Source organism: Ischnura elegans, chromosome 2 (assembly GCF_921293095.1).
Source record: "Ischnura elegans chromosome 2, ioIscEleg1.1, whole genome shotgun sequence".
Taxonomy (NCBI): domain Eukaryota; kingdom Metazoa; phylum Arthropoda; class Insecta; order Odonata; family Coenagrionidae; genus Ischnura; species Ischnura elegans.
Window position 1 is genome coordinate 105,083,527 of NC_060247.1, and position 9,357 is coordinate 105,092,883.

The window sequence follows — 9,357 nt, forward strand, 5'->3', positions numbered from 1 at the left end:
TATGTATGTCCTAGTGCACTTTATCTGTGGAGGGGTAAGTGGAGGAAAAAGTGGGTGTAATGAGGGAATGCCCGTAACCACTGAAATAAAATAGGAAAAAGGCAACAATATACAAAATTCCCCAACGTTAGCTTCTGATTCGCCAGTTCGATACACGATGCTCGAGCGTTCCATTCGATTCGTTTCAAGGCATCTCCCCCGTAAGAATCTTCCGTGAATCCGTATCTTTGATAATTACATCTACATTCTACCCCGCAAGAAGCCTCAAAGGCGTATTAGGGCACTAGCCATTTACAAATATAAAGTAAATTCTGTAACGAGATTACGCCCAACATTTATGAAGGACCTTTAGTGTCCTTTAGTTTAAGTTAGTCCCGCGAAAAACGAATTCCCATAGCAATCCGTTCGGCAAAATATATCTCTTAACACTTCGCGGGCGTAGTATTACCTAAGCCACGGGAAATCCTTCGATTTTTGCTACGGGCGTAATATTACGACATGCGTCATTTGAAAAATCCTGGTTTGCCCTTTTTTTTAAAAAAAAAGTGGTACTATCCTCCAAATAAACAAAAGCAAAATTCGTTCTTTAAAATGATACGAAACACATATTCCTCGCATAAAATGAAGGTTGTTCAGAAATAACACTGGGATACAGATCTCCAGTACTAAGGTCAGCATGGTAAGGGTCAATTTATCGTTTCCGTAGGACCCTGAAATACAGTGATACTGCATATCCCACAGGCGCCTTGAAAAGTAGAAAACCCTCAAAACAACAACCCCGCCCCCCCGCCACTCCCCTTGACGACATATTGTTAGTCAACCAAGCCGCGACCGAATGGAATATCGATGACATGGTGTACTTTCCATCCGACGGCCGATAGACCCTCGCGAAACATGGTTACAATGTCGCCGAAAAATGAAAGGAATTCACCGGTAAGCAAAGGACAAATAGCACACGCCGAGGCGGACCTCACGGCGAACCAATCTACCAATACGCTTGGACGGGTACCTATGTAGGCGCAGTAAGTAAGAATAACTTCACGGTCATTCCGGGAATTTAAATGCATTTGGGCCATATATTTAGAGTCCCTTTGATGTTTTACGGTAGTATCAGTTTTTAGAGCTAGAAGTTTTGGAATTCGTTCATTGACTTGATGAAATTTGGCTTTAAACATTCCAGTTTCATTTGCGAAGAGTCTTGGGGGCCGTTAATCTGTTTTACGGGCTCGTTTTTTTTAAATTATCTAAATTGGTCCCAACTATGGATAAAGCCCTCGTAATAATTTTAACGATATCATAAGTCAATATTCAATACAGTGACACATTAAAAGCAAGTTGACGGCCCTCCACACTTCCGTCTGTTTGATTGTTGTAAGCGCGCGTGTGAGCTTCTGGCACTCCAAGAATGCGTCGTTACTCGGAAGTAGGTACCCAACAATTGTAACACGTAACAACGCAGGGAACAGTAACCCTCGCATTTCATAATAGAAAAATCTGCGTTTCATTTATTTGTACACTATGGACATGCACGCAAGTAGGCATCTGAAAAGAATTAGTTTAGCAATTCAAGATCTAATGAACCAATATCCTGACGACGCGATGGAATGGAGTTACAAAGAACGTAAGTAACTTTCTCCAAGGATACCTTCATTTGCATCTGCTGTTTCCATCTAATTTTTTGGTATTTCTGTTGGTGGTGGAAAACTTTTTCACAGTATTTCAACCACAAGATTCTCTAAATCTAGACTAGATTCCAACCAACTCACTTAAGTATCATAGCACAGGTTTGCACAGATAATAATTGCAAAATTTCAAATATAAAGAAAGGGTAAGTCCTCCAAACTATCTTTACGACCTAAAATAAACTTAAACCGATCGACATCCAATGATGGATTCAAGGACTTGATGAAGATAAGGTGGATTTGAATTTCAAGAAATAAACTTGTAATTTAGTACTTCTAGCACCTGATAATTTTTGAATGGTCAAAGCACATATATATTAAGAGGTAATAATAATAATAATAATATATATTTATTTATTTTCTGTGGCAAAGCCACCTTAGAAAAACAATACATTTACATTATAATATATCAGTCGGCACTAGTGAATACAAATAATAATATTATAGATGTGCACATTTACATTACATATGATATTATTTAATAGTGTTCAAGAATATACAATATACAAAGGTGGGAAAGACTTTTACAATAGGTAGCCATTTCTAAAAAAGTTATCTTAATTCTACCAACCTGTGATCAAATTTTAAGGAAGTTGGACACTGAGATTCAACCAATTAGCTCTTAGATACTAGTAATTAAATTCAATAAGAGACACAACTCGCTTAATTGAGAGGATAAGATGCATGACAGAATGAAATGAAGTCTAAGGCACTCTTGATGATTCCTTTGCAGCACAAAGGTTTCACTGAATAGATTCAATTAGCATCTAGAATAAAATGCAGGCAAATTCATGAACTTATCCATTGTTTAACTATAAAATGCAAAAATGTATAATTGCATGTCCATCCTTTACAGCTTCCACAGACATGTACCATGAATATGAAAAACTAAACAGTCAATACAAAGAAGAAACGGGAGCTTACCAGAAAGCATTAAAACAAGCAACCTCAGTAAGTACAATTTTTATCCCGTTTCCTAGCTCAAAGAAAAAGCACACAAATGTTTTTTGAAATATTAATAAATCATAATTTTTTCTAAGTTGATTAAATTTTAACTGCTACACACTTAGGTGAAATTAAAAGCAAGAATTATGTACACACATACAGGTATTACTTGCTGTTGAATAAATTTTTCAAATATTGCCAAAATGCTTAATTATTGGAAGCATTGAAATTAATAAGTATGCAATTCATGGAGAAGCAACAGCTTCATCTCTAAGCACACCACATTCTCTCTTAATTGTAGGAATACCCATTAATTCTTATCTAATAATGGATTTTTCAATTGCATCCAATATCTTACAGTGGTACAGAGAAAATCAAGATCTCAAGAGAAGAAGCTTTGCCCTGGCACAGAAATTCATGAATGACTCACCAGATCTCTCTTCCTTGGACACATTAGTTGAGCAGTTAAAAATGGAATCATCAACTTGTCAAGAAAATGGAGAGTTAGATGATCTTAAGAAAAGTGTCAAAGGTAAGTTTCTCCTATAATTGACTCCAGTACTAATTTTCACCTCCTTGTGCAATCCCTGTGAAAGGTTCATGTTAACGCCTGAAATATTTATGATCTATGACATAAGTTATGACTAATGATAAATTTTTCCTCCTAAAACAACAGATATGAGCGAGACAATAGGAAGGCTACAGTCAGAGCTGAACGCAGCTAGGCTGGAAGAATTTGAAGCACAAGAGGCTGCAACTGCATTGTCTGGGGAGCTGGAAGAGTCAACAATGGCACGTAAAGCTGCGGAGGTGCAGATAAAGGAACTGCTGGAAGAGATTAAGGTACTGCGCCAAGCAAAGGAAAAGGCAGAGGAAGAAGCTAAAATGGAAGCCAAGAGGGCAGACGAAGCTCTAAGAGATCGAAATACGATCGCTCATCAAAGTTCCCTCCTCCTGTCTCAAGCCCTTGAGGAAGACTACGAGGGAAGGATGGCTGCAACACTAATAGAGGTGGAACAGCTGAAGAAGGAACTCGAGGAAGAGAGAATAGCTCATGAGAGAGCCATCAAGGAAATGGAGGTATGGCCAAATTTTTTTTATTTGGACATTAAAAATAGCTAATACTAATTCAGAGAATTTTTATTGTAATCTTCCATTATTATTATTAACATATTCCACCTATTAAGGTATGTTCCCATGGAGTATTTAAGAAGAATTCTGGGAGCCTTACCTTCCATCACGCACTTCCCTGTTCAATTCACAATAAGGGCTACCTAAATTTCATTCTACCTAAAAATCTCATTCTTTTCCTTCCTCTCCCTCATTGACCTAACATTCTAACCTCAAACACTATTTTAAACTCTCACTCTTTCACTCCAGATAAGACTTCACTACCCTTTTCTTTAAACTCTTACATGGCAAACCTTGTCATAAGCCCCTTCCTGTTCATGAACGCCTCCTTAGCTAATGCAATTCTCTTCATCCAATTATTCAATTCAATGGATCAATTCAATAATTAATCCATTAATTAATCTTCCATTAAAAGGCAAGAAATTGACCTGCATGGTGCAAGATCTTATACTGCTCAAACATTATGCTCGTTTGATCAATAACGAAATGATGTGTAAAAATGCTGTACGAATGAAGAAATGCCTGCTGCTGCCTTAATTTCATTGATAACAACTTTTTAACTTACTTAATTATGCTTTACGATTAAAATCAAATCAGATGATAAGGTGATCATATTTTAATAACTGAACCTTTGCTAAGGAGGGTAAAGCAATGAGCTCATCAATTTTGATAGCTAATATTGAATATTTCTTTTCCCTCTAGAATAAACTAGAAAGCAAATCCGCAGAAGCCAGATTGGAGATAGTAGAGGAACAGCTTGCAGAAGCCACACGCCGAGCAGAGATTGCAGAGCAAAGACTGGCGGAAGCTGAAGAGAAGGGTAAATACATTTTGTGCTACTTATTTACCTATATTTACAACTATACTCTTAAACCAAATCACTTCCAGAAAAGAATATGAAAAGGTAATTAACTTGCACCCACATTAAGAAAAGTTAAGTTAGATAGTTTATTATCGAAGTTGTATTCCAGTTATGTTGATTTAGAAAGTCTTTCATTCACCCAATCCATTACCTGAAACAATTTTGCCCATCACTAACCCCATTCCCCTAAACAGCACCCACCTTCATTTACTGACCCAAAATCTGTAAATTCCTTGACTTTTCATATGGAATAGATTACTACTCTTAACTTCTCCCCTATCTCCTAGCATCTGGGGTATTAAATTTAACCTTTCCCAAGCTGTTTTAACACTCGAAGACAGTTCAGAATGATTTGGTAGAATGTTGCTCAAAGATGTAGTTAACATTTTCAATTGGACTGTTGCTTAAGTTTTAACAAACTGGACAGTACAACCAGGTCCGGACCTAGGATAAGTCAGATGGGACAAACGCCCTGGGTGTCAGATTTCAGGGGGCTGCAAAATTTGAAAAAATAATTTCAAAAAGTTATTTAATTTTTCTAATAAAAATATTTAATGATAATTATTAATTTATAAATTATTAAACAATAATACTTACAAAATAGCCTTAATTGCAAACATACAGAGTGTAATTTCAACTACCACATCTCAAAAAAATAGCTTACTGATGATTTTTATATTTTAGTGGTGGGGGAGGGAGGGAAGGAGAGAAGGGGGATGGAGGCAGCAAACTGATCTTTGCCCCACTTGACAAAACTCCTAGTTCCGGCCCTGAGTACATTTGTTGATTACCTATCTTTTCAACTATTTCTTTAAAAGTTTTTTATTACTTACTTATCTTTTTCAGTGAGTCAACTTGAGAACCACCAGATAGTGAATGGCGCCGAAATGGAACATAGCCAGCACCCAAATCCTCCACCTTTTGCCCCTCCACCACCTCCTCCTCCCCCTCCTCCACCACCACCACCTCCACCCCTAAACAGTTCCGTCTGCCTCTCACAAATACTCATTCCCCCTCCTGCGCCTTTTGCCTCGGGGGAGGACAACAAAGGATGCCTGCAACGGAAGCAATCCTCTTCCTCCATCACTGCCCCAGGTAAAAATCCTCACCAAAAAACAAAAAAGATCGAGGAAGAAAAATGAAAATTGTACTTTAGAACTGTTCTTGCCCATTCAGACTAATTTACCGATGCCAGTTATCAGTTGTAGTTTTCTAGATTTAGTGTACATCGCATGTCTTTCATCTTCTACTTCACTTACTCTGGAGAGGAAATACTGATCCCTTAAACTTGTGTCATTTGTCCCATTGGTGGGCCTAAACACATTCAGCTCGGAGTACGTTAATTGACGTGCTCTGCCGGTCGGGCCGGGAGCCCTCTCTCCGCCTCCGTACGTGACTAATATCCACTTCCGAGTCTTCCGATTGTGTGCATGGCCTTCAGCAAGCTTCCATCTTTCAACCCGTGTGCGCTGTTTTTAAATAGTAGTATTTGAACGGAAGTTATGGCACTGTAACGTCTGATTTTTTTGAAGTTGTTATTTTGGTTGTGAAGGGTTTGTTTGGGAGAGGGGATTGTTGAGAGAGATGTGAAAAAGGAGGGTTTTTGTGGAGTATTGTGGAGAGAATTGAAGTAAATAAAAAAGGTTATGAAAATTAATCGTCTTACGTTACAGCACGAAAACCTCTCTATTTTTCTTTCTTATTTTATCAGCCGATTGTGCTGACTTTCATGAAAATCGGGCCTGCATTGAATGTGTTAAAGGCACAATTAAAACTGTTGTAGAGGCAGTATACATCACTATCAGCTGGGCCATTAGCCATTATATATTGGTGTCATATTTGTGGGCGAATGAATGAACCAAATGAAAAAGTAAACTTCAGTTCAGATAATAGAGAATGCAAACCTGAAGCAGTTGTTTAAAAATTAATTCTGCTGATACAAATATTTTGTATCTACTGGTATTGAAATTCAGTTCAGCCATAAAAAAGTTAACTTCAGTTCAGATAATAAAGATAGTGTAAACCTGAATCAGGCATCTGAAAATTAATTCTGCTGATTCAAATATTTTTTATCTACTGGTATTGAAATACTGCTATTCACCGGCATTGGGATATGGCTGAAATGACAAGAACTTCACTTGAATGTGATTTTGAAGTATCTATTAATACAACTCTAATTTGACATAATGAAAAGTTGGTTTTTCATAAATAGCATTCTTATAAAAATTATAATGTCGCATTTAGGGAAAGACTGTTATTATTTATCCGAAAATGATAAAACTGGACCACCACAATAAAATGGGTCATTTTATTTGGCAATAAAACATAAAAGATGCTTTCCAGTAATGTCACTCGTTTACCAAACATCTAAAAGACACGAATGTAACAAGTGATATATCAAACCTAGTGACATACCTCTGAGTGAAACTCTAAGATCATCACCTTAATTGTGCTTGATAAATATCTCCGACAGCAAATCCATCTCAACAATATATAATTGAAGTTACTCAATAACTCTTTACAGCTCCACCACTAGATGACATCATCAACCAGATCAAGGGTGGAAGATTCACCCTGAGAAATACTGAGGTAAGTCGCCATCTACTTAGGATGATTTCCATGAATTAGCTCCCTTCCTAGACAGATATTTCTTGAATACAACCAAATAAGAAATACATTTTTAAAAGTCTTACTAGGCAGTGAAAAGTTTCCCATGCCCATTCAGTTCATTCAGCAATTAACCCTAACTTTCCATTCAATCCAATCCAAAATTCTATATTTGTCATTTTCAAAAATTCAGTGAGCCTGGTAAAGGAATTTGAAAATTTAATCAAACCCATGGACTGAAAATCCACCAATTAATAGGATGAAGAAAGGATTGGAAGATGTGACCAAATTCATTGGGTTTAAGATCTGATAGAATCCAATGGATTACAAATTTGACCCGTCACAAAATTTTGCCAATATGTAACATTTTCCTCTAAATAACAATGCTATCCCTTAATTGCATTTAATACTAACATAACTATCATTCAGCATCGAATATTCAGTTATCAAACTATCACGCAAATAATTAACTCCTATAGCATGTATAAATTTAAAAATTTATTGGAAGTAAGAAATAATTGTGGATGTTTCTAAAGATACATAATATTTACCTCAGAATACAAAATGAATAACTATTGCCAAATAAGTTCTAACTTCTACTCATTAGATTGCTTCCATCTATCTTTATATAATAATAATAATGGAGTATTGGTTAATTTTTAATGTCTACTCATGTTAATGTCATGAATAGCTAAAGCAATGATTAGGGTATGAAAGTTACTAAATACTTAATTGAAGATGAATTCACCAACCTTAATTAAATTGATATTTTCAGAAAAAACGACTGAAATACATAGGGAAGGTCGAAGATGAGCAACCTCCAGCAGTTAAAGAAATGCTTGGGATTCTTGGAACATTAAAAAGGCGAAAAGGTCAGACACAGGAGCTGGTGAATGCTGACAGCCGACAGCCAAATGGAGCAGACTGATGAAGTTTCCATTTCCAAAGTTTGATTATCAAATCCTATGGATTTAAAGAGTATTAATATTTAAAAGAAATTATATGTACAATAATCCATACAGAGAAAGCCTCTTCACTTGCCAGTGAGTTTTTAAAAAATACCCGACGTTGGCTACTTGGACAGTAAATGAGAAAGGTTTGGAAAAAAATTCCTTGTGATTACACTGTCAGAAATATTATTCTCGTGAGCCATCTCTTTTTCTCAGTAAATTCCCCTGTAAATACATTTACATTATAATTTCTACCAAAAAACTGTCCAGTGATCGAAGGAGAGTATAATGTAGAGCATAAAGCAAACTAAAAAGTCAAAGTGAGTATCAAAAGCTAACTGTAGCTTAAAAACACTTCACTCGTAATCCCATTGTACATATATTCACCGAAAACACTCCTTGTGTACAAAAGAAGTATATTTTTGGTTTCCTATGAATGATAAAAAGTGTACTTGTCCTTAACAATAAAATTAATAAAAAAATTCAGGAGCCACAATTTATTTATGCCAACTTAAAATGTTTTACCCAGGTCAACACTTCAAGTCCCTATACTTTTCAGACTCACTTTTTTACCCATACAGGTGATAAGGGGCATCCATTAATAACGAAACGTGATTTTTGGCAATTTTTGTACCCTACCTCCTCTCTTAGTGAGTTATCATGAGATTTGGCTTGACCACTCTCTCTAATCTCACGAGCGACTGTTCAAAATGCATATGTATTGTCAGCATAAATACATTAATCTTTGCTTCATTGCATTGAATTTGTTATAAAAAACAATTAGTTTAACGTTTTGCACAATTCAACCCATTTTTCTCACAATTTTAGTTTCTTGCAGAAAAACAATTACGTGATACTTGCCAGGACCCGTCCTATCCCCCACGCGAGACTGGGAGAGAATCGGTTTGACCCCACAAGCTAAAATCTTCACATAATTAATTGATGCCCCCCTTATGGTTCCTTGAGGATGCTTACCAAGGTAACCGAAACCTGGAGAATGGAAGCAGCAAAATAGATAACCACTGCACTACATAGCTAGTTGGACATGTAACAGAAAATAACACATCGGACACAACCAGAAGTAGCATTACGGCATTGGGAGCATGAGATCCACTAACTACGGTTGCAATCTGTGTAGTACTTTGGAAATTCATAGCAAACAGACTTTTTTGTACATATA

General features: G+C 36.4%; 1 protein-coding gene across 1 annotated transcript in view; it reads left to right on the forward strand.

Annotated features, from left to right (window-relative positions):
• Positions 1 to 8,663, forward strand: part of LOC124154293 (shootin-1-like) — a 75,434-nt gene extending 66,771 nt beyond the window's left edge. The window contains exons 4-10 of the mRNA XM_046527918.1: positions 2,539 to 2,633; positions 2,988 to 3,159; positions 3,304 to 3,707; positions 4,461 to 4,578; positions 5,467 to 5,715; positions 7,145 to 7,209; positions 8,003 to 8,663. Coding sequence (XP_046383874.1) covers positions 2,539 to 2,633; positions 2,988 to 3,159; positions 3,304 to 3,707; positions 4,461 to 4,578; positions 5,467 to 5,715; positions 7,145 to 7,209; positions 8,003 to 8,155 — 1,256 coding nt within the window. The 3' untranslated portion in view covers positions 8,156 to 8,663. The remainder of the gene's footprint in view (positions 1 to 2,538; positions 2,634 to 2,987; positions 3,160 to 3,303; positions 3,708 to 4,460; positions 4,579 to 5,466; positions 5,716 to 7,144; positions 7,210 to 8,002) is intronic.
• The last annotated feature ends 694 nt before the right edge of the window (positions 8,664 to 9,357 follow it).